This window comes from Lolium perenne, chromosome 5 (genome assembly GCF_019359855.2).
Source record: "Lolium perenne isolate Kyuss_39 chromosome 5, Kyuss_2.0, whole genome shotgun sequence".
Lineage (NCBI taxonomy): Eukaryota > Viridiplantae > Streptophyta > Magnoliopsida > Poales > Poaceae > Lolium > Lolium perenne.
Genome location: NC_067248.2, coordinates 201,374,783 through 201,400,829, shown reverse-complemented (window position 1 = coordinate 201,400,829; position 26,047 = coordinate 201,374,783). Strand labels below are relative to the sequence as shown.

Below are 26,047 nucleotides of genomic sequence, written 5' to 3'. Positions count from 1 at the left end.
TTTCTGCGCCTAGCTGAAAGGCGTTAAAGAAAAGCACTTCTTGGGAGATAACCCATGTATGTTTTTATTACTGTTTTGTTGAGTCTTTGAAGTTGTTACTACTGTAGCAACCTCTCCTTATCATATTGTTGTGCCAAGTAAAGTCTCTGATAGTAAAGTTGATACTAGATTTGGATTCCTGCGCAGAAACAGATTTTTACCTGTCACGAATTTGAGTAGATCTCTCTGTAGGAAACTTGTAAAATGCTGCAACAATTCATGCGTGGTCCTCAGATATGTACGCAACTTTCATTAGTTTTGAGCTTTTTCATCTGAGCCTGTTAAGTGCCTCTAAAAAATTCGTCTTTACGGACTGTTCTGTTTTGACAGATTCTGCCTTTTATTTCACATTGCCTCTTTTACTGTGTTGAGTGGATTTCTTTGTTCCATTAACTTTCAGTAGCTTTGGGTAATGTCCAGAAGTATTAAGAATGATTGTGTCCCCTCTGAACATGTGAATTTTTTGATTATGCACTGACCCTCTAATGAGTTTATTTTGAGTTTGGTGTGGAGGAAGTTTTCAAGGGTCAAGAGAGGAGGATGATATACTATGATCAAGAAGAGTGAAAAGTCTAAGCTTGGGGATGCCCCCGTGGTTCATCCCTGCATATTTCAAGAAGACTCAAGCATCTAAGCTTGGGGATGCCCAAGGCATCCCCTTCTTCATCAACAACTTATCAGGTCACCTCTAGTGAAACTATATTTTTATTCCGTCACATCTTATGTGCTTTACTTGGAGCGTCTGTTTGTTTTTGTTTGAATAAAATCGGATCCTAGCATTCCTTATATTGGAGAAAGACACGCTCCGCTTTTTCATATGAACACTGGTGTTCTTAGTTTTACTTTTAATGTTCATGGCGGAGTTGAAAACCGCTTCGTTGATTGCTATTTGGTTGGAAACAGAAAATGCTTCATGTGGTAAATGGTATATGGTCTTGAATAAAATTTGATACTTGGCAATTGTTTTGAGCTCTCATAGATCATATTTAAGCTCTTGCATCATGTAGTTTAAACCTATTAGCGGAGAACTACTGTAGAGCTTGTTGAAATTTGGATTGCATGATTGATCTCTCTAAGGTCTAGATATTTTCTGGTAAAAGTGTTTGAGCAACAAGGAGACAGTGTAGAGTCTTATAATGCTTGCAATATGTTCTTATGTAAGTTTTGCTGTACCGGTTCATACTTGTGTTTGCTTCAAACAACCTTGCTAGCCCAAGCCTTGTACTGAGAGGAAATGCTTCTCGTGCATCCAAAAACCATGAGCCAAAACCCATGCCATTTGTGTCCACCATAACTACCTACTACGTGGTATTTCTCTGCCATTCCAAAGTAAATTGCTTGTGTGCTACCTTTAAAATTTCATTCCTTGTCTTTGCAATACATAGCTCATGGGAAAATAGCTTAAAAACTACTGTGGTATTGAATATGTCGCTTATGTATCTTATTTCTTAAGTTGCTTGTTGAGCGGTAACCATGTTTCTGGGGACGCCATAAACTTTTTACACCTTTGTTGAATATCATGTGAGTTGCTATGCATGTTCGTCTTGTCTGAAGTAAGGGTGATTTATCATGATTAAATGGTTTGAGCGGATGAAGCTCGGTAATCACATGGGTACGTGAGCACGCCCCCACGAAACGACATGTGTCTAACGCCGTTAGTCCTTGCCGTTAGGTGCTGAGGTGGAAAGGAGGAGCCAGGCACGATTCGATACAGTAAACACAATACTTAATTTGGGAATAAAAATCCCCACCACGCTAATCCCACGCCGCTGCCGCACGAAACAGTAGAGCCGCCGACAAGCACGCCCATATCAGGAACTGAGTCGTCTGTCACCATCTCCATTCTCCGGCCCGAAGATTAGCGGGATGAGAGGAGCGGTCAATGGCCATCAAGGGGATAAGGACCTGCTTCTTCGTGGAGCTCCAGAGAGCAGTAACCTGAGTAGCTAATGGTACGGGGAGGGATAGCAAGCCGCCAACCAGCACCACGCTCTACGGCGCCGCCGCCATCCAGTCGCGCACCCCTGAGCCGCCCGGTCCCCGTCGCCGGCGCCCTCCCCCCCCCCCCCCGTGCGCCCACGCATGGCGAGCTGCAGCGCGAGGTCGCCATGGCGGCCCGCGAGCGGCGATGCATCCAGGCCCGGGTCAATCGGTCCCGCGCTGGCGCCAAGCGCGCGGTCAAGGGGCTCCGCTTCATCAGCCGCACCAAGGGATCCATCGAGGCCGCCGAGCTCTAGCGCCGCATCAAGGATTTCCAACCAGAGCCGTGTTCGATTTGGGAATCAGCCGAGCCCCTCCTCGCGTCTTCGTGTTCGATTTGGGAGAGGAAACGAGTTGATTTGGGAGAGGAATCAGCCGAGCCCCTCCTCGCGTCTCCAACCCCACCTACTACCGCTCGTAATCGCCTCCACTTCTTACTTCGCCTGCGGACAACAGCAATCAAGCGCTGAACCACAGCGCCCGTTACCGCTCATCGGAGAAAAACGATTCACAGAGACAACGGAGGGGCGGAGCTCGACGCCCTCGAGCAGCCCTGCGGCCGACCTCGTGGAGCTTCAGAGGGCAGCCTCGGTGGGCGGCCGCCGCACCTTGCGCTTCGTGGCGCTGTGCGCGCATGTCTGGAAACTCCTGGCGCGGGCCGTCGGCAAGTCCGGCCGGGGCGAGATGGCGGCGCGAAGTAGAACGAGGAGGAGGCAGCTCTCTGGGGCGGCTACGTCGGCTACGTTGCCGGAGCAAGGGCGGTCCACGGCGGCGAGGCCCAGGCTCGCGGGCGGAATCGCGGGATTGGGATTTCACAGCCCGTTTTATCTCCGTTAGCACTCCGCGAATCTAAAAGCAAATCAACGGTATCTAGGGGGTGCGCACGTACCTCCCTGAACACCAAAACCACTCTCATGGTTTGAGTATGCATATTGTTAGAGAAGAACATTGGGCCGCCAACCAAAGCCATGTATCATGGTGGAAGTTTCAGTTTGGACATTAAACCTCAATCTCTTATGAGAATATTATCTGTTGTTGAATGCTTAAGCATTAAAGAGGAGTCCATTATCTGTTTTCTATGTTGTCCCGGTATGGATGTCCTCAAGTTGAGATCTATCAAAACTGAGAAATCAAATGCGATCTATCTCCTTGGACCTTTGTACAGGTGGCATAGAGGTACCCCTTTGTGACACTTGGTTGAAACATATGTAATGCAATGATAATCCATGGAAATCCGAGCTAATTAGGACAAGGTGCGGGCACTATTGGTATTCGATGCATGAGGCTTGCAACTTATAAGAGGTTTTATGCATAACACATATGAATTATTACTACCGTTGACAAAATTGTTTCCATGTTTTCAAAATAAAAAGCTCTAGCACATGAGTAATCAATGCTTCCCTCTGTGAAGGGCCTTTCTTTTACTTTATATTGAGTCAGTTTACCTACTTCTTTCTATCTTAGAAGCAAACACTTGTGTCAACCGTGTACATTGATTCTTACATGTTTACTTATTGCACTTGTTATATTGCTTTATGTTGACAACTATCCATGAGATACACATGTTACAAGTTGAAAGCAATTGCTGAAACTTAATTATCCTTTGTGTTGCTTCAAAACCTTCTATTAAGAATCTATTGCTTGATGAGTTAACTCTTATGCAAGACTTATTGATACTTGTCTTGAAAATACTATTCATGTAAAGTCTTTGCTATATGATTCAGTTGTTTAGTCATTATCTTTACTATTGCTTCGAATCACTTCATTCATTTCATATGCTTTACAATAGTATTGATCAAGATTATGATAGTAGCATGTCACTTGAGAAATTATCCTTGTTATCGTTTACCTACTCGAGGGCGAGTAGGAACTAAGCTTGGGGATGCTTGATACGTCTCAAACGTATCTATAATTTCTTATGTTCCATGCTAGTTTTATGACAATACTCACATGTTTTATATACATTTTATATCATTTTGATGCATTTTCTGGCACTAACCTATTAACAAGATGCCGAAGCGCCAGTTCATGTTTTCTGCTGTTTTTGGTTTCAGAAATCCTGCACAGGAAATATTCTCGGAATTGGACGAAACAAAAGCCCACGGTCTTATTTTGCACGGAACCTTCCAGAAGTCCGAAGAGGAGACGAAGAGGGGCGACGAGGCGGCCACACCCTAGGGGGGCGCGGCCCCACCCTTGGGCGCGCCGCCCTATGGGGTGGGCCCCTCGGGCGCCTCCCGACTATGCCCCTTCGCCTATATATTCTCTCCATCGCGAAAACCCTATTACCGAGAGCCACGATACGAGAAAATTTACTGTGACGCCGCCGCCAATCCCATCTCGGGGGATTCAGGAGATCGCCTCCGGCACCCTGCCGGAGAGGGGAATCATCACCGGAGGGCTCTACATCACCATGCCCACCTCCGGACTGATGCGTGAGTAGTTCATCCTTGGAATATGGGTCCATAGCAGTAGCTAGATGGTTGTCTTCTCCTCTTGTGCTATCATGTTTAGATCTTGTGAGCTGCCTATCATGATCAAGATCGTCTATTTGTAATGCTACATGTTGTGTTTGTTGGGATCTGATGAATATTGAATACTATGTCAAGTTGATTATCAATCTATCATATATGTGTTGTTTATGTTCTTGCATGCTCTCCGTTGCTAGTAGAGACTCTGGCCAAGTTGATACTTGTAACTCCAAGAGGGAGTATTTATGCTCGATAGTGGGTTCATGCCTCCATTGAATCTGGGACGATGTGATGTAAAGTTCTAAGGTTGTGGATGTGCTGTTGCCACTAGGGATAAAACATCGATGCTTTGTCTAAGGATATTTGTGTTGATTACATTATGCGTAGTACTTAATGCAATTGTCTGTTGTTTGCAACTTAATACTGGAAGGGGTGCGGATGCTAACCCGAAGGTGGACTTTTTAGGCATAGATGCATGCTGGATAGCGGTCTATGTTCTTTGTTGTAATGCCCTAATTAAATCTCATAGTAGTCATCATGATATATGTATGTGCATCTCTATTTGTCAATTGCCCAACTGTAATTTGTTCACCCAACATGCTATTTATCTTATTGGAGAGACACCACTAGTGCCCCGGTCCATTCTTTTACATCTGAAATATAATCTACTGCAATCTCTGTTCTCTGTTGTTCATCGCAAACAAACATCATTCTCCACACCATACGTTTAATCCTTTGTTTTCGGCAAGCCGGTGAGATTGACAACCTCACTGTTAAGTTGGGGCAAAGTATTGTGATTGTGTTGTGTAGGTTCCATGTTGGTGCCGGAATCCCTGGTGTTGCGCCGCACTACACTCCTTCACCAACAACCTTCACGTGGCCTTCATCTCCTAATGGTTCGATAACCTTGGTTTCTTACTGAGGGAAACTTGTTGCTGTAGGCATCACACCTTCCTCTTGGGGTTCCTAACGGACGTGTGCTTCACGCGCCATCAATGCAATTCTCTCATAGTTACTGTAAGGCAGGCTGACAATGTCTTAATGTGATCTGAGCGGCTCTTGATGAGCGAAGACGCTGTCCTACATGGCGATCTTTGAAAAACACACCTATACCAGTGACACTACTGGTCATAGTGTGGGAGATTTGAGTGAATCTCTAGTAAGCTCATGAAGGGCCGAGGAGTATGACTTATAAGCTCCACCCGAGGGGAAGGCTATGGTAGCCTAGTACCGTGCCGTCATTGAGTGAAACTTGCTGCACAAAGACTGACAATTCAAGGCATAGTCCATTGTTCAGTTGTAGTCAAGCGTAGCTCCTTGTCTAGGTGGAAGTTCAACTTAACAGTCTCCACTGAAGTGCAGGTATATTAAACAGTGAATGGAAATAATGTGTCATCTGATGTGCATATGAGATCTGGTGGGGGATTGTTGAATGTAGATGGGCTGCAGTCCAGTAAGGCAGCCCATGTAGTTTACAATTCCTGAAATCTCAAGGCCCATCACGTTGGCAGCTTGGGACAGCCTTGGGGGACAAAGTTTAGTCCACATTGCTAGTTGAGAGAGAGTTGGAGTGGTATATAAGGGCTGCTGTTCTAGTCCTTCCAAGTGAGTGAGAATAGAAGGAGCCCTTGCACACTCCTCCTCCTCTGCCCGCCCCGCCTCGGCTCGGCTCGTCTCGTCACGCACACACGCACGTCGCGTTTCGTGACTCGAGTTCGAGTTCGAGACACACTCAAGGAAGCCTAAATTTTTGCTTGGTGCACCAACTGAGTTGGGTACGTATCGACCTGCATGTGCATGTGTCCCTGGCTTCCTACGCGTGGCAATGCGGTCGGTCGGCTCTCCTCCCAGGCTATACCAGGAGACATATCAGATCTGGAGTACGTAGCTCCCAGAACTCTCTAGTCCGTCTCTCTCACGAAGTTCCTTTTGCTGCGCTACTCTCTAATCTTCCCCATCCCGGCGACTGCGTGCACAGCCGTCCGGGAGAGCAGGCCTCTGAAACTCCATCCGTTGAGATCCTACACCGAGAGACGGGCGAAAAGGTTTTTGGGGAGCGTCTCGGCGCGGCTGCTCGCTGCTGTTCGTGCTCTTCTTTGCCGGTTCGACTGCTTCATCGACAGATCCGACTACACCATGGGCGACATCAACAATTCTCATGGTGGTGGTGCTGCTGCTGGTGCGACCTTCCCGGTCGCGATGTACGTGCCTTTTCTCTCCTACCTTGCACTGCTACTTTTTCCATATTCAGCTGATGCATGTGCTTAGTCTGATGTGTGTGGTTAAGTATGCTTGTGCATCTGTTATGTTGTTTTCGGTAATTAATCTCACACGTAAATTGCCTAATAATCTAACAATCCCATAGTCTAGGCGCGAGACAACTGCAGCGTTATCTTAGACTATTTTGCCTTCTTCAATTCCATTCTTCGAATATGTATTGCTAGTTGAGTAGCTTCTTTTCTGAAGAATTGGCTTGCTATGAGTGTATCGTCAATGCAGAACCACTATACATATGGATTTAGATAGGATGATATCAGTTGATTTGACCCATGTTGTGGATATGTGAACTAGGTATACCACGACGGGGTTCTAATTTCTGCACGCTCGGGTGGCTCATATATGGTGGTGAGGCCTATGGACCAACCGGACAGCTCAGTTGAATCAAGATGGAGGATGCCAGCCTGGAGAGAAGTACTCGGATCCAGCCCATAGTAAAGGTTGATCCTTGACGTAGACAACAAGATAACTTAGCGTAGCTTAGACCTACTCGTATCCGGTTGGATCTCTGCCATTTAACTCTAGATCCGAGCGCCTTTATAAGTCGGATTTAGGGAGCTCTAGAGGCACGACACAACTCATTGTAATCTTGCACTTGTTGCCACAGTCGTGAGGTTTATGAAGCTGGGTAACTCGTATATCACTGTCCCGGTGACTCCTCGCCCCATGGCTCCCCATCTCTCTCCCCTCCGTGAGGCACCCCTCACCGGAGTACCGTACACAACGACAACTCCTATGCATGAACTTGTGCTCACGTCATCAATTTAATACCAGGCGTTCTCTGCATAATCTGCCGGTCCATTGAATTATAAAAGGTGATATTTCATTATGGTTCCTATCACGGCTAGTAAGTGCATCCTCAGTTACTATCAACAAACATGCATGAAGTGACAGTGCTAAAAAACTAGGAAAAAGTTCATGAGCTAACAAACTAACAGCCTAGAAAACAGTATCACATGGGCATCTTACAAAGTTACAACACGAAAAACATTTGATAATTTGATGGCATTTTGGGGATGCAGGAATCAACATGCATCCATGCTACCAAGTACATTTTTTTCAGAATCACAAGCATGATAATTGTTTGATCTTCAGAAATTTAATTAGTTGCCAATGTGGCAATGTGTTGCATAAAGCTATGCATTCAAAAGAACTAAACATCAACATAAATCTAGAGCTAAGACAGCAAGCCTTCACAACGATCTATCTACCTCCGGTTCCGCAATGAAGTCACCGTGTATTTCATTACAAGATTGTATCTGCCTCCGACGCATTGAACTCCAATTGGTAGACAAAATGTGTCTTCCACTGTAACCCCGCATGGGTGGAGATGACAAAGGTCCTGCATCAGCATGTTCTCCTTCGGGAGGGCTTCCTGTATCACCTGTACTATCAATAGGCGTTGTGGGCTCACCATTATCTGGAGTAGTAGAAGGACTACCACCCTTGTGGAAGACCTTAGATAGAATGGCAAGCCATCTACGCCATAAACTCTGAGTACTTGCACTGCTCGATCCATGTGGACTACTATAAATGGTTCTGACAGCGTGCAGTGTTAATGCCAGAACTGAACATGCCCCGGAGATGATGAACAACCCCTGAAAGCTGCGCAATGTAAGGCTGCTTGAAGTTTGGAAGTTATCTTTGTCTGGGCATGACTTATCGCCATACAAAGCTTTTTGTAGCTCCACCATTCTGCCATTTGATTCAAGTTTCAGTATCCCCCTCGAAATATCAGGTGTGAGAGGAGAGCCTCGAGGGAATGCCTGCAGAAGAAGCACACAAATAAGTATCAGAAAAGGCGTCGGTGGTAAATACAAGCCTCGCATAACGCTGAGCAAGTTATTGTATCATCTATACCAACCCAAAATAACGCTGAGGCAGTTATTTTAATCACAGTACAACTGTACAAGTCCTTGGTAAGATGAGGCTAGCATTCATAATGATAATACTGAATGAACTTCAGATAGTTTAGTCTAATAAAAAGTAAATTCAAATAAATTAGACTGATCAAGTAGATTTATCCCGTTATTCACTAATTCAAGGAGTATGCAAGCCTTCTACTTACCAATAAAACCCAATAATATGGCACCACTTTTTGCGGAACATGATAATGCAATTCTTGACAAAATCAATCTAATCATGCATCCGTCTTCCTTTACCTAGTTCAGATCTGACAAATTCAGGAATAAGTTTTTTTCTGTTTTGTTTGAGAGATGCAATTCTTGACAAAATCAATCTAATCCTGCATCCGTATTTACTTTAGCTTGCTCAGGTCTGACAAATTTAGGAATAACTTTTTTTTATTATGTTTAGGAGATGCTACAACAAAATAGCTGGGATATGATTCATTTTCTAGGATTTTGCAGATCCAGAATGTACTACCGTACAACTGCTGAAAAATGGTACTCACATAACCAAATCCATCGAACTTGTAGGTTGGTCCAATCATAGTGTAGTTGTGGCAATAGTTTTTAAGGAACACCTTAAGGTATGGTATCTCATCAACAATGACGGCGACTTTTCCAGTTGATAAGGCTTCATTGTATTCCTCAGGAGAGTCGAAGGCAATCATCTTTGAATCATCAATTTTCAAACTTCTCAAAAGCTCAGGCAAGAATGAACCATTGAGGTAGCCGACATGGCTCCCTTTACTGATAACTTCTTCTAAACTGGTGACTGTTGGCTGAAGTTGTTCAACTGTCAGAATTGAGCTTAAACTTGCAGTGTAACTCTGCTGCAATATCAGCACCACAAAAAGCCAAACAATTACTACAATTCTTGATAAGTTGTGAACCATCCCCTCCCTATGAGCGAACACAAGTGTTGAGAAGATAAAGTAGAAGACCGATCCAATTTGACTGGCTGGGTGACCTTTGAATTGTTCATTTCGCTCAATACACCATACTACAAAACCAGTGAAGACAACAAAAGCCCCAGTTCCTAACCATAGGTCAGTTTTCAAAGGCTTTAGGAATGTCCATGCTGTTTTCTTTCTCCGGTCTAGGACTGGAACCAGCATGCGCACCCCTGACTCTGTATAAGGAAGAGTGAAGTCCGCATATAAAGAACGGTTAACCAAGATTGTTACATCACCTATCACCGCATCGAATTCCTGCCAGGAACAGATATAAAGTCAGTTGATAAAGTTTTCAGTAGAGGCTACTTTAGAATTTTTATGCAATATAAATATACAGTCTGGATAAACTATTAATCATCTTGGGAAGCTAAGCAATTAAAAGAATTGGTCTAAAAATGGAGTGTAATAGCTATTATATTTCCGGTTCTGTGTTTATGTGCTTTTGTGTGTAATGACTTCTATTTTCTGTTTTTATTTTTGCACGCACAGTTATTCACGAGAAAAAAAAATCCTTTAATGGAGGAATTTTATGCTTTTGCTGATTGGTGGTGGTCATTAATTACTTACTAGTTGATTAAACTAATAAACAGCTCTCTGCTTTCTGCTTGAATATTCAGGACCGTGTATATTGATGCAGATCTAGTTAAATGCACACACTGTCGCGAGTTAACTCCCTAGTAGAGGAGTATAATGTTTGTAACAACTCTCTAGCAAGGTAATCGTAGAAAAGTAAAAAAAAAAAAAAATATGACAACATGCATAGTGGAGCAAATAGGAGTCCATACATACCTTAAGATAAACTTTGTAGACAAGTTCATCAATAGTTCCATTACTCTCTCCAATCCTATCTTCAAATGGAAGGTAGCTACATGGTAGTTTGTAGGGTAAATCGGCAACTACTTCCTCAAATACATTGATGCAGAACCCTTTGGGGAGGAGCTCACCTTCAAATCTTACAAATTCACCAAACCCACCTTTCACAGGTACGCCTATCTTAAGAGTTTTATTCCATGGCAATATCCAACCTCTAGGTCGAGTATCACTGTCACCTGGCCATAAACTACTAGAGATGCCAGACACTGGATTCCAGAAACCGACCACTCTTCCCTTCCGACCAACGATGTTGATTATAGTGTAATTTACTGATGCTAACTGCATGCCTTTAATCTGAAATTTTCCGCTCATGCCCGAAAAATTAACTTTCAACATTGAATCTCGCAATTTTTTAGCAGACCTTGAAGTATCTATTCTGTCAAAGTCAGTGGACCCATTGTTTACAGGCAGCCCAAAGTCTGAGTTCACAAATCCAGCCACCTCTGCTGCTAATGCTAGGGCCCATATGGTATCATAAGCATAGAGACCAAACAATGTGGGTTCAGTTAATGAGGTTCCTGGATTTTCTGATCGGTACTTCTTGCGCCATCTCTGTCTAAAGTTCTGAAGTTCCATAGTATCTTGAACATGAGGTTTCACCCCAAGGACTCCTTGCATCAAATCAAGAGCGGGAGAGCCAACCACATCAAAGATATCTGTCAAGCCATATGCGGTAATCCAGACAAAGCCCTCACCCATCATCCCTTCATCCTTAGCAAGCTGAAAAAACTTTAGGGCTAACGTATTTGACATACGCACAATAAATACACTTGTCCAATGGTCTCTTAAACTCGAGATAGCTCTCTTGATATCATCCTCTTTATCTAAAGGAAGGATCTTGCACCTGTACGAGACACGGGTGTCAACTTGTCTGAGGGCGTCAACAAGGTCAGGAATGAATTTGATATTGGAATCGTCATCCTCAAATACAGGGATGACTTCCCTCCAATTGTATCTCTGAACAAGTGCAGCAATAGCTTCTGCTTGAGAGGAATCGTTCCACGCTGTACGGATGAAGTATGGAGTTAGTCCCGATCGCGACGGGCAATCTGCAGAGAATGAAATGATAGGAACCGATGATTTGTTCCCAAGATGCGCAAGGAACTTAGCCTGAGTTGCAGTCTGCGGCCCAACAAACGCCCGCACGCCGACGTTTTTCAGTAGATCAACCCCTGCAATGTTGGTATTACTTAGAAAGATATTTCACAGCAATGGATATCATTCGTTAGTCATGATTAAATTGGAATAAAATCCGCGTTGGAAAAGACTGAACACGCAACGTAGGATTTAACCCTACCCTAGTCTACTACTATTAAAAGACCCAGAGGGGCTGATCCAAACGATCTAGACCGTACAATCAAAATATCCAACGCTCCAGAATCTATCTGTGTTTGATGGAGCGGACAACGCCCACCCACGCACTAATCCCTCGCTAATTAATCGACTCAACCGTTCAATCCCCCAAACAACGCATAACCATCGCCTCCTCCGCGGCTCCGCCCCTGCCCTCCAGCCGCGCCCGCCGACGCCTGCAGCTGCACGACGCCGTCCCACGAGTGACGCTAGGGCCTCCACGACAAGCTGACCTACACCCGCTGCCACACGACGCCGCCCACAATCTAGGATTCCCAGTCGTGCCCGCAGGAGAGGACGCCCTACGCGTTCCCCACCTGCTGCATATGCCACCGCCACAATATCTGCGCGCCGCGGCGGCAACCTCCATGCTCGAAGCCGAAGATCTGCACACCGCCGCAGGCGCCAGCTCGATCACATGATCCGAACAGGTTGCACAACAGTCCTTCTCGCAACTGCGTGCTGAGGGAGCGATTTCAGGATGTAACCGTCCCGCCGTTCGGGTCTAATGGTACTGCCTACAGTCCGGCTCCGATTCTAGCTCATCTACTACTATTAAAAGACCCAGAGGGGCTGATCCAAACGATCTAGACCGTACAATCAAAATATCCAACGCTCCAGAATCTATCTGTGTTTGATGGAGCGGACAACGCCCACCCACGCACTAATCCCTCGCTAATTAATCGACTCAACCGTTCAATCCCCCAAACAACGCATAACCATCGCCTCCTCCGCGGCTCCGCCCCTGCCCTCCAGCCGCGCCCGCCGACGCCTGCAGCTGCACGACGCCGTCCCACGAGTGACGCTAGGGCCTCCACGACAAGCTGACCTACACCCGCCGCCACACGACGCCGCCCACAATCTAGGATTCCCAGTCGTGCCCGCAGGAGAGGACGCCCTACGCGTTCCCCACCTGCTGCATATGCCACCGCCACAATATCTGCGCGCCGCGGCGGCAACCTCCATGCTCGAAGCCGAAGATCTGCACACCGCCGCAGGCGCCAGCTCGATCACATGATCCGAACAGGTTGCACAACAGTCCTTCTCGCAACTGCGTGCTGAGGGAGCGATTTCAGGATGTAACCGTCCCGCCGTTCGGGTCTAATGGTACTGCCTACAGTCCGGCTCCGATTCTAGCTCAGGAGGACGTGCTCCAGTTCCCCGCCATCCTCTCTGCATCCAATTTTTATATTTCAGCTTATGTGTTGTCTCATGTGCAATTGAAGCGCATCAGTTCTGTTATTCTGATTGAACTGAAACTCTTACAGACCATCAATGACAAGTCCCAGGAGCAGAGGATCTCAGCTGGTAAAATAGCTTTATGGTAAGCAGCAGCCTTAAGTTTGTCAAGTCATCCTAACCTGAGATAAGTTATCTTCTCTGTACTGCAAGTCTCAGGACCTTTTCCTCGAAATAGGCTTTCGCCCCGCTTTATAAATAAAGCCAAACGGCCGAACGATACAAGGTGATGAGGAAACCCTCTTACAAAGCAGACCAGAGATAAACTAGAAAACTAAGAAGCACCGAGCTTGCCACCAAAGATGACATGAGACTAAGGAGACCCGGGCTCCATGACAACGCCCCCAAGAAGGTAACGACGTCACTGCCGCCGCCGTTGCCAAGACCACAATGGTCTAGGATTTTCACCCGGAGCCCAAGTGAGGAGAGGGAAGCCACATCGACGCCCTCAAGAGGGTCACGACACCCTCAGGCGTCGCCGTCGATGGCGCCAAAGCGCTGGGCTTTCGCCCGGAACAACCCTCACCGCAACTGGTCCCTAAGTCTACCAGGCACCCCCGAGCCGAGCTTCTACCGCGCGATCTGGGCACTGAGCACACCAAGGCGTGTCCAGCACCAGGAGCTCCCGATGCCCACTCCTCGCCACCCTCGTGGCCCGAAGAGACGGCCATCACCACTGCCACGTCGCCCGCCGCCGAGCCGCCCGTGCAGTCCACCTTCCGGGGCCGCTGCCCCGGCATCCGCGAGCTCTGCCGGTGTCGCCAGGTCCAACGTGTGGCCTGAGAGCCTATGGAGGTAGACGGTTTGGGTCCGGATGGCAGCAACAGCCTAGCCACCTGGAGGACGTCCTCCACCGCCGCCAGCGGGTGCCGACCGGACGCGGTTGCAGGGACACACCAGGCCCCTCAGGCCCGGCTGAGCCCAGGCTGGGCCCGTAAAGTCCCCGCCTCCACGCTGCTGCACATAGGCCGCCGCCGTCGCTGCCGTCCTGCTCCTCCCCGTGCTACCACATCCGCTCCAGGTGACGTCGCCAGCGGGAGCAGCCTGGCCCGCCCAAGTCCAGAAGGGCCCCGCCTGGGCCCAGATCTGGGCCGGTGGATCCCGGCCGCCGCCACTGAACCGCAACGCCCCGCCGCCCTGCGCCGACGCGAGACGAACCTGCCACACCGCGCATCACCCGCCGCCTCCACAGCCAGACGCCACGCAGCGCCGCCGCCGAGGGTGAGGTCCACCGTGCACCGCCGCCTGACCGCCAGCCCCGCCTGGGGAGGACCTGCGCCGGGTAGAAGAAGAGCCACCGCCGCCGGCACCGCCCGGGCTTTGCCCGGCGGCTCCCGCCGGCGGCGGCAGCGAGGGGAGGGTGGAGGAGGAGGGACGGGAGGTTAGGGTTTTTTCGCCCTGGAGTCGCTCACGGGGGAGCGACCCGAGGGACGGGGGGAAAAGGCACAAAAATCAGTCTCAGGACCTTTTACCGTCATGCATCACCGAAAAGCACTTCAATATTAACTTATCCATGGTATCTCTTTAGTGACCCACCGATTAATGTGCATATCAGTCAATGTCGCTGATTTTTTGCGGGCCTGTTATGTGTATCTTCCATTCTGTAAAAGTCCCTCCAAGTTTATGAGCTAATTGCTTCTGGTGTGAGTTTGCACTTTGTCAGTTTCCAAGTTGATGAGCTAGAGCATAACATCGGCAAAGAAAACATTGACTTATTTTGCTGGTTGGCACAAATATTTTGAGTTACATCTCATGTGTTGAAGTTTAATTCCGTTTGATGTGGTTAATGCAAATATTTCAGGTTAGTGCCCGGAGTTTCTGAATCCTATTTGTGAGAGTATTGTTTTGGAGAAAGGAAATGGCTGCTTTGTCTACATTGATATTGTTTGCATTATGACATGCAGGTGAGCTACTAGCATGTGCGTGTGTGTGACCTAATGAGGAAGTATGATTGTGGTTTGGTAGAGAACTAAGAAATTTGGGGTGCCTCTGTAGTGTGCAGGGTTGGGGGTTTAGGCCGAGAGGTCCGTCAATATTCATATTGTTTCCTTTTCAGATATACAGTGCACATTAGAGCATGGACATGAGCTTGTATTTTCTTTAACTCATGTACATCTTTCAAACGGAATGGAATGGAATAGAATGCTACTCATCTCTCTCGCTCTTGCTTCAAATATTTGCCCTACAAGTTTTCCTAAATTAAACTTGTGGCTTACTTGCATAGAAGACTGGCTTCCATACCTATAGCCATTGGTCGAGCAAACAGGGGTCACAGAAGTAAGAAAGCAGCCAGTGGTTTATGTAGGCTCAGAATTTAGCTTTTTAAGTTAAATAGATGTAGATGAACAGAAGTTAACAAAAGTTTCCATTTCAGATTTACATTGCGCGTTGGAGCATGGACATGGGCTAGCTTGTAATTTCTTTAGCTCATGTATATCTCTCAGACAGAATGGAATGGAATGGAATAGAATGCTACTCATCTATCTCACCCTCTCTTCAAATAGTTATCCTACAAGTTTTCTTAAATTGAACTTGTGGCTTATTTGCATACAAGACTAGACGATCAGTGGTTTCTGTAATCCTAATATATCTCACATTTAATTAGTTTTTACGCTTATCTCTGACGATAATTTTCCATGTTCGGTGCGTCAGTTCATAGACGATGATAGCCGAACGGGGGTTAATAGAAAGTTAGAGTTGTGGAGGCGAACCCTCGAGTCGAAAGGTTTTAGGCTTAGTAGAACTAAAACTGAATACATGAGGTGCAGTTTCAGTTCTACTAGGCACGAGGAGGGAGAGGTTAGCCTTGATGGGCAGGTGGTACCGGAGAGAGACACTTTTCGATATTTGGGGTCCATGTTGCAGAAGGATGGCGATATCGATGAAGATGTGGGCCACCGAATCAAGGCTAGTTGAATGAAGTGGCGCCAAGCTTCGGGCGTACTCTGTGACAAGAGAGTGCCACAAAAGCTAAAAGGCAGGTTTTATAGGACAGCTATCCGACCGGCGATGTTGTATGGCGCCGAGTGTTGGCCAACGAAGAGACGACATATCCAACAGTTAAGTGTAGCGGAGATGCGCATGTTGAGATGGATATGTGGCCACACAAGAAAGGATCGGGTACGGAACGACGATATATGGGAGAGAGTTGGGGTAGCACCGATTGAAGAGAAGCTGGTCCAACATCGTCTCAGATGGTTTGGACATATCCAACGGAGGCCTCCAGAAGCGCCAGTGCATAGCGGACGGATAAAGCGTGATGAAAATGTTAAGAGGGGTCGTGGTAGACCAAACTTGACATGGGAGGAGTCCGTTAAGAGAGACCTGAAGGTTTGGAATATCGACAAAGATTTAGCCATGGATAGGGGTGCGTGGAAGTTAGCTATCCACGTTCCGGGGCCATGACTTGGTTTCGAGATCTTATGGGTTTCAACTCTAGCCTACCCCAACTTGTTTGGGACTGAAAGACTTGGTTGTTGTTGTTGTTGTTGGTGGTGGTGGTGCGTCAGTTCATGCTGCTTTAATGAGTAATGTGTTAATTTTTATTGCTACTACATATTACAGTAAAAAATTGTGTATCAACCAAAATATCAGGGATTTGATTGAAACTCGATTCCAAAAAATTGCAAATAAGGTTTTCTAGGTTGCATAGCTACACCACCTCTCTACCTGCAAGCTTATTCAAGTTATTTTTTATGACAACATATTTTGTGTTATCAATTAGCCTAATATATGTAGTGATTGCTTTAGGTTCTTATACTACCTCCGATCTAAATTAATTGACATAACTTTGACTAGATACGAATGTATCTAGACCCGTTTGTTGAGTAGATACATCTATATCTAGACAAAGTTGAGTCCATTAATATGAATCGGATGAAGTAACTTAAGTTAGATGGATTTACTAATTACTACCACTTTACATAATTTATACAGATGTCATGTGGAGAGGATTGCCACTTTGCCAGGCCAAAGACCACATCTTAGCATTAGTAACTTATCTATAAATTTGGTAGGTGGAGATATGTCATATGTGCATATCTTATTCACCTATTGATTTCTAATGGTGGCCACCTTCCAATTTGATTTCACATTTCCAATTTATTTCCATAAATATTTTAAAGGAAATTTCATTATACTAATGTGCTAACTGTAATTCGTATGCCCTCCATTTTCTATGTACCACATGCATCCGACAAAATGAAATCAGTGCTTCTGATTTCAGTATCAAATCAATCCCATGTGACTACATCTTTGCACATCCACCATGCTTTTAGTTGTGGAGATGAAGCTATCTTACTAGCAATGAAATATATGTACTTTACTCTGCTTGGCATCTTTTATTATCTAACCATTTTCTTCTTAGGAAAATTCATCTTACTATGATATGTGCCATTTATATCGATAGGTAATATTTTTATAAATTCAATCCTTGTAGTTTGATAATTTTTGTGTGGAAAACATGATGTGAATTCAATCCTTGGAGTTGACTGAGAAGCATTATATGATTTTAATTTGGTTTAGTTACTTGTATGCATCAATCGTCAACGGGAGTGACATGGAGGGTGAACGGGCAGCGCAGTGTTGAAGATTGTCATCGTGGTTGCCAGGTAAGAGTGCCCTGTTTGATTCGAGCTCCTTGAGAATGGCCTCACGGTGTAGTTGGGGTGAAAACTGTAATTCATATAGTATTACACACGTGTATGTGTTATGGTTATGTATGTACTCCCCCCGTTGGGAGTACCTTTTTTTTCGCTGGCACATGTGTGTTCCCGGATTCCTTGATTTAATAAAGGAAAGATATGTTCGGGGCTATTGAAAAATTATTCCATGATTCATTAGTAGCATCATTAATATAAAAAGAAAATAAATCTTACTATAAGTATGATCGAAGGGACATTCGCTCAGCAAGGATCATTACGGCCTTAGTAACTCCAGTTCTCCACAGACTTTCACAATTTGAGAACTAGCTAGAGAATAAATCATGGGATGGGATGAAATCTACATCTACATGTACATGTCAACTGACATGGACGTTGAAACAATTTAAAGTTTCACGTCTTTAATATATTTAGCTAAAGGTATATTAGACGTGCGTGGCACGTGCACCTTTACTAGTAGTAACCAAAAGGGCGACCCCAACTAATAAACAGAAGTTATAGAATACTATGTTCGTTACTTCGTTCAGCAGCTCTAGTTCTACTGTGTTCAGAACATAAGGAAAGTAGGAAACCGCCACACTCGCCATACTCAAGGTCGAACTTAAAAGATGGAACATTGATAGGGTATTCTAGTTCCGATTCGAGGGATTTCTAAAATTGATTGGTGCTACGAGAAGCAGGAATACCTTGTCTCTGCGCCGTGGATGGTGGTGTCAGGAGGAGCAGAGGCAGGAATCAAGGAAGACACAACCAGCGGAGCTCGGACCACACTGGACACCTAAAAGAAATATGCAGCCGCAAGGCGAGCGCCGCCGCCGCTGGACACCTTTTGCAGTCGCCGTGTCACACTGATGGGCTTGTAACTTTGTGGTCCAGATTATGCGGAAGTCTCTAATTGCTAAACCCATGCACCGATGCACAGCCTATGAATAACATTTCGGACATAGCCATCCAGTTTTCTCTCATTTTGTTTCTTCCAAAAATCACACCATGTATATGCCAGTTTATATTGGAGTAAATTCCATAACACCTAGATATTGAGTTGTATTTTATCCAACAATGTTCATGTCTCCATCTTTGATACATGACAGTGGATTCGAAGCTTAGGATTTTCTGAATTTTGAGTTCCCCTTGTTTAGACAATCGTTTGAGATATGAGCTCCAGTCACCTTTACAAATAATAAAATGTCATGCGTGTGTCCTGGTCTCCTAGGTATATAATGCTCCCTTGTGTGAATCTTACCCCTTATTGTTTGATTGTGCCATGCCCAGGACTGGACTTTTGAGAAAGTGCTGAGCTGTAACATGATTACCCCTTTCCGAAGTAGGTTGTATCTAGTGTTGCAAGAACAATGGGACTATATTAGCAATTTTTCTCTAAATATTGACAGGTCACTTGTTTCTGACGGTGGTGTGTGGAAGCTGAATGCTAATAAAAGGTTTTCTACTAAATCCCTCTATCTTTTGATGGAAAATGATATTACTGGCTCTAACAACAAGTGGATTTGGAAGGCAAAACTCCCTCTTAAGATAAATTTTTTCTTTGGCAACTTTTCCAGAATGCTATTCTTACTATGGTTAATCTGAAAACAAAAAGGAAATGGTCTGGTTCTCCTGCATGTCCTTTTGTGGTGGAAATGCCATCTCTTTTATTACTTGTGATGAAAACTTCTGTATACCCCAACAGTTTGTGGCAAGGCATAACCGCTGTTTGTCTGGGCTCCCGTTGTGACTATTTTCTCCATGTGCTCGTTTCTTCGTTATTGGGCAGGTATGTATGACACTGAACAAGATCAGGAACGGAGTAGATCAGCTGATGGCCAAGGGCGTCGGACGTGACAAGTTTCATGGGAAGTGTTGCTTCAAGTTCTTCAGCGACTGTTTCGGTTGTTTCGGTGCCAGGCCAGTTGTTGATCACAAAAGGGTGATCTGTAGATGTGGTGACAGTTGTGTTGTGTTGTGTTTTCTTTTGGTTTTGTTGAACTATTAGCAGCTAGCGGTAGATTTTTTTGCTCCGTAGTATGGTTTTCGATGCAGAGACCATACAGTAGGTTTTCCTGCCAAAAACTTTCCCTTTTCTTCCCATTTTTTCTATTTCCCTTTTGGTGGCTATTTCAATAAGACAATATTTCCGTTAAGCAATTAATAGAAGTAAAATTCTCCCCATTTTAAGGTAACCCTAACCCACCCCTCTCCCCCCCCCCTCCGAGGGCCGGGGCACCTCCAGCCGCCGGCCACCTCGGTCCTCCCCCACCCCCTCCCTCCGTCGCCACCGCCGGCAGGGGTCGTCGGGCTAAGCCTGGGCGACACCGGCGACGGCGGATATTCGTCTCCCGCGTCACAGAGGGAGGGGGAGGGGCCTTCTTCCTCCATGGCGGCATGGCACTTTCGGGAGGTCTGGTCTGGCGGTGGATCTCGTGACGGCCGCGGCGGGCACTGGCGGCGGCTTAGCTCTGAACCTCGCCGCCCTGTCTCAGATGGGATCGTCCAGGTACATGGGTTCGAGCGGGCTGGTGGCTTGGCGGTGGCGGTTGCCTCCGGCGGCGGATTCTAGCGGCGGCAGAGGTGCAGGGGGATGGGCTGATTGGGTGAAAACCCTAGGTTCTTCTCTTTGCCCTCTCCGTGATCCCATTTGTCGTTGGTGGAGGGCCGGCTGGCTGCAGGGCATTGCCCAGGTCTTCCTGGTGTCTCTGTGTTGCTTCGGCTAGCCTGGGATGGTCGGCGGCGTTGGGCACGACCTGAATAAAGGTGGCGATCCTAGCGTTGCTGTTGTGCAAAGATGAAGACCTGCCTGAGGCATGTCCTTCTCGATCTGGCCAGGGTGTTGAGTTCCGGAAGGCACCACCGCTAATGTAATAGTCTCATATTGCCTGGAGTTTGCTGGACAGGGTGGTATTCGGTCGTGTGCACCCATGCGTTTATTCTGACCGTTTGGTTTCGGAGGGAGCGGCGCGGACCTCTGTTCTTTCTTGCCATACAGCGCCATTTTGGTCCTGGGTGATGTCAGAGGTAGAGAATATCATGATGGCTAGATTTGGAGTACTAGCGATGGAGGTCTAAGTCTATGCGCTGGTGAGGAACATGCTTGGTGTTCTGGGCTTGCAGCAGCAGTATGTAAGTTGGGACAACATCACAGGTGAAATTCAGAATCCTACCTTTCAGGATTTTATCCAAGGTCTGACCTTAATTGATTGTGCCTAGTAAGGATCTTGTTGAATGCATTGTTTTGAAAGCGCGGACAATCTTCAGGGTGAAAACCTAAGATCGGGCAACGACGGTGCTGGTGCACCGTTCACTTCTTGGAGGCGTTGCTTTTGAAGACTCTAAAGTTCAAGTGTTGTCATGGTGGTGGTTATATTGTTGTTGCTAGGGCTAGAATGATGTGGCGGGACTCTTTTTTCTTAGTTTTTTTTCTCTTTTTTGGCTGTGTGCATCCGTATTTCCATTAGGGCGGTGTATTGTTACAGAGACTAGGTGTAATTGGTATCTTCTGATATTAATATATTTATTTTATCAAAAAAAATTAATAGAAAGGGAAATGATACCAGTTGGAAAAAAAGGATTTCTAGGACAGACGACAGAACTGGACTTTCTAAGCATATATAGGCTTTTATCAGTTGTTCTGAGTACCTCTTGTTCGGACCATCCAAGCGTTTGGGACATGAGCTCAATTCACCTTTACATGTAGTGATTTTGCTTTGAGGCAATGAAAACGAAAATTTACAAATAAAATAAAATAGTAAGCGTAGATACCTGCGGCTGCGGCACTGACGGCGTCGAGGCCGGTGTCCCTGAGGTGGAGCTTCAGCCTGGTGCTGTAGCCAGCGTGCCGAGGGCTAGCATAAAAGTCCTCCATAGCCAGCTCGATGCACGTCCAGCTGATATTCCCCACCCATGTCTTCCTGTCCAAGATCACCCCCACGTCCACCACCTGCGGCCGCAGAGCTCCGGGCGCGCCACCCCTGCCCTGCGCCGTGACGGTGTAAACGCCGGCGACGAGAAGCAGGAGGACGGAGAGCGTCGCTGCCGTCATGGATCGATGCCTGAAGATGCTGCTGCGTTTGATGAAGCAGTGGATGCCTTGATAAATCTCCACTTGAGGCTTCCTGGCTGCCTTTGCACGCACGTTTGTTCGTAGGCAGCCTATCCGTTATGGTGTGGGCGCCGTTGACCAGCGACCAGCGACCAGCTACACATCGTCCTCCCTCCATCCAAACTCACACTCAACCGGCTGTTTCTTCTGGCTGATAATGATGCCGTGTTTGCCAACCATGGATGGAATTCTACGTGAGTACGAGTACTTGTCGTACTTTTTGCTTGGCTGAGATCGATGGCGTGGCCAGATAAATCAACCAGAAGTACAAGAATGATATGCCGACAGAAAGACTAACAGTTATCCAGACGTTACCGCGAGATAATAAAATGACAGAAAAATATACTAATCCACGCATTGCATCCTAAGGCGTATGTCTGTCTGCGTCGACATGGAAGTGTGCGGTCAAATGAAGTTGCCGAGACCAGATCGTTGGTCCTCGATCTCCTCCTCCCTCCCAATGGGAAAGGAACTCCGGATGATGGATTGCTAAATTTCCAGGGTTGGCCGTTGAATAGCACTAGTAGAAAAAGAGGCTTCCATCCATCCCCATTAGTTTCCAAAATATTCGAACCACGACTAAAAGGGTCTTTAGTCGCGGTTCGGGAGGCGACTCGCGACCAAAGGTCTGGGCCCAGCAGGCTCGGTCGACAGCTGGGGGACGAGAGGGGCTTTAGTCGCGGTTGGCCAGGCCAACCGCGACTAAAGGCCCACCCCTATATATGTCGTTCAGCACACTCACTTAGCCATTTGGTGCCACTTCTCTTCACAATCTTCACAAGGGGGTGATGGGTTTGCTTTGATTCCTCTTATGCACACAAGGTGTTCGATGAAATGTCCGAGAGAATGAAAAAAACATGATATGAAGTATCCGAGCCACACTTGAGCTTTCTCATTTATTTTTCCTCCTCGATCGCGGTTAGCAACTTGAACCTTTTTATGTGTCATTGATAAAATATACATGTGTGTAGTTCATTGTTTAATTTATATTATTTCTAGCTAGTTAGTTTAACAAATGCATGATGGTTAATTATATACTTTATATAATAATAATGCAGATGAATCGGCAATGGATGTACAGTAACCGACTCTCCGGCGAGTTCATTACGGGTTTGAAAGATTTCCTCGTAGTGGCTATTGCGAACAAGGAGGGGGGGTTGTTATCTGTCCATGTGTTGCCTGTAAGAATCAGAAGGGTTACTCTTCCTCAAGAGAAATTCACCTGCACCTGCTTCGGCACGGTTTCATGCCACGCTATAATTGTTGGACCAAGCTTGAAGAAAGAGGGGTTAGAATGGAAGAAGATGAAGAAGGGGATGATATCATCGATGACAACTATCCTGATCATTTCGGTGATACTTTCATGGAGGATGCTGAAGGCGGGGAAGGTGAAGGGGAAGGTGAAGAAGAGGCACGTGATGAGCCCGCTGATGATCTTGGTCGGACCATTGTTGATGCACGGACACGCTGCGAAACTGAAAAGGAGAGGGAGAATTTGGATCGCATGTTAGAGGATCACAAAAAGTCGTTGTACCCAGGATGAGATAATGGTCTGAAAAAGCTGGGCTGCACACTGGATTTGCTGGAATGGAAGGCACGGGAAGGTGTAGCTGACTCAGGATTTGAAAATTTGCTGAAAATGTTGAAGAATATGTTTCCAAAGAATAACGAGTTTGCCCGCCAGTACGTACGAAGCAAAGAAGGTTGTCTGCCCTCTAGGTTTAGAGGTTCTGAAGATACATGCATGCATTAATGACTGCATCCTCTACCGCGGTGAATACGAGAATTTGAATGAATGCCCGATATGCACTGCATTGCGTTATAAGATCAGAGGCGATGACCCTGGCGACGATGTTGAGGGCGAGAAACCCAGGAAGAGGGTTCCCGCCAAGGTGATGTGGTATGCTCCTATAATACCACGGTTGAAACGTCTGTTCAGGAACAAAGAGCATGCCAAGTTATTGCGATGGCACAAAGAGGACCGTAAGTCAGACGGGGAGTTGAGACACCCCGCTGATGGAACGCAATGGAGAAAGATCGACAGAGAGTTCAAACATTTTGCAGCTGACGCAAGGAACATAAGATTTGGTCTAAGTACAGATGGCATGAATCCTTTTGGCGAGCAGAGCTCCAGCCATAGCACCTAGCCCGTGACTCTATGCATCTACAACCTTGACAAAGCAGAGCATGACAACTTGACATCGATGGACAGCGACGGGTTATGCTCCTGCGACGAAGCAGGCGATTTTGAAACCCCACCCGCCCCCCTTCGCCGCCGGCGACCCCAGTGGGTGGGGAGGCTGCATCGGCGCCGGGGAGGCTGGACCTGCGCGGTTGGGGTAGGTTCTGGGCGGCGGATCCCACCGGCGTTGGGGGCGACGATGAGGCCATGCAGCCCTTGGTCCGCGACCGGACCTGGGAGGTCCTCTCTACGGAGGGCTCGCCGCCTCGGCCAGCGCCGCTGGCCACGCTCGACGGTTTCATTGCCCGGGCGGAGGAGCTTGGGGGCTCCTTGCGCGATGGCCGGCGAACGGCTTTCGCTCCGGGGGGCAAAGGCTCCCCCTTCTGGCGAGGTTCCCCTCCCCGCTCCTGCCGGCTCGGCGATGGACCAACTCGCGCGCATGGGATGCGTCGTGCAGATGGAAGGTACTCCCTGGCGGGTGGTGCGGCCGCGGCCGTGGCTCAGGCGTGCCGGCCCGCAGCGGCGGCGGGACCTGCAGCTCCTAGGTCACCTGCGCTAGAGACGCCGCACCGGCCTGGTTGGGAGGCCTGCGAGAGACGGAGCTTCCAACGGGCTGAGCCGCGACCAAGGGAGGCCCCGGAGTTGGCCATGGAGCTCCCCGCGTGGCCGACCATCTCCTCTTGCCTAGGGCGGCATCGCTACCACCAGATCCGCCCGTCGGGGTGACGCTGGGCGCTGCGGATCCGTTCGCGGGCCCCCTGGCCCACCCGGGCCTTGCGCTCACTCCTTGGGCTGATGGGTGGTTGGGTCCGGCTCACCCTGCCTTGGGCCTGGTTTCCAAGGCCCACACGAGCCCAATACCGCGATGGCTTTGGATCCCTTTAGGGTGCACCGACCACTCCTTAGGGTTTCCGGCTAGCACAAGTGACGAGCGGCGCGGTCGCTCCCTCTCCCGCACACTCCACAGAATCCCAGATCCCCCGACCTCTCCCGCTCCTTCGCTGAAGTGCTGATGGCGGGCGGCGGCGGTAGCGGCGGAGGTGGTGGCGGCGGTGACGCGCGCAAGCGACGCTACGACGAGCAGGGCTACAACAAAAACGACAACCCCGGCTTCAACAACAACGGCGGCCGCCGGTAGGAACAAGGTGGCCATGACAGTCGTGAAGACGGTGGCTGGCAGGAGGCCGGCCGCTACGACGACCAGGGCTTCACCGGCAACAACTTCCCCAACAGCTGCTTCGACGGGCGCGGGCACGGTGACCAGGGGCGCAACGGCTATGGCCGACAGGAAGGAGGTATGAGTCCCTACCCTCCACCTGGTGACGACGACAGGTCCTGGGCTGCTGCTGAGGAGGGGCCATGGGGTCCTCCTCCCCCGTGGTGGGAACAAGAACAGGCGCGCAAGCGCAAAGCGGAGGCTGCCAAGTCCAGGGGTGCGCCGGCACCGATGCGCGGCAGTGGTGGGGGTCACAGGGGTGGAAACCACAGCAACAATACTCGCAACAGGGGGCAGGCGCAGGGAGCGTCCACCCAGAATCATCCTAAGGGAAAGGGCAAGCAGTCCGGTGGGACGCCGACTGCGGCCGTGGGCGGTGAATGCTTCCACTGCGGCCAAGAGGGACACTTTCAGTCCGACTGTTTCAACGATCCTGTTTGCATCATCTGCAGCAAGACGGGGCACATCACGACGGGATGCCCAACTCGGGGAAGGCTGCTGCTCCTTCAGTCCATGGGCCATGCCATCACGGGCGGCGGGTTCTTCAACATCGACGTCGAGCCCATCAAGGAACCCAACCATGGGGAGCTCTACGAGGCCGTCATCCACTTTGCCTCGGCCCCCTCTCCCCGGAGTTGTTGTCCGACGAACTCAAGTACCTGATGGATGACAGCTGGGACTAGCTAGTCACGCGGGTTTCTGAGACCGAGTTCACCGTGCGCTTCCCCTTGCAGGAGACCCTCAGGATGAACACGCGCAGGGGCCAGATCTTCCTCCCTCTCTGCAAACGGGATGTGTACAGC

The 26,047-nt window shown here is 47.9% G+C and overlaps 1 protein-coding gene across 2 annotated transcripts; it reads right to left on the bottom strand.

Annotated features, from left to right (window-relative positions):
- Positions 1-7,740: 7,740 nt before the first annotated feature.
- On the bottom strand, positions 7,741-22,023 carry LOC127301489 (glutamate receptor 2.9). Of its 2 annotated transcripts, none has more exons than XM_051331748.2 (4): positions 21,507-22,023; positions 10,417-11,672; positions 9,253-9,882; positions 7,741-8,533 (listed from the first exon to the last, which is right to left on the bottom strand). In XM_051331748.2, exons 1-4 carry the CDS (start codon positions 21,784-21,786, stop codon positions 7,961-7,963), a joined length of 2,739 nt encoding a protein of 912 aa, XP_051187708.1. In that variant the 5' UTR covers positions 21,787-22,023; the 3' UTR covers positions 7,741-7,960. The 2 variants fall into 2 exon arrangements, with proteins under 2 accessions (XP_051187708.1, XP_051187707.1); XM_051331747.2 differs by having other exon boundaries at positions 9,181-9,882; positions 21,507-22,020.
- Positions 22,024-26,047: the final 4,024 nt, after the last annotated feature.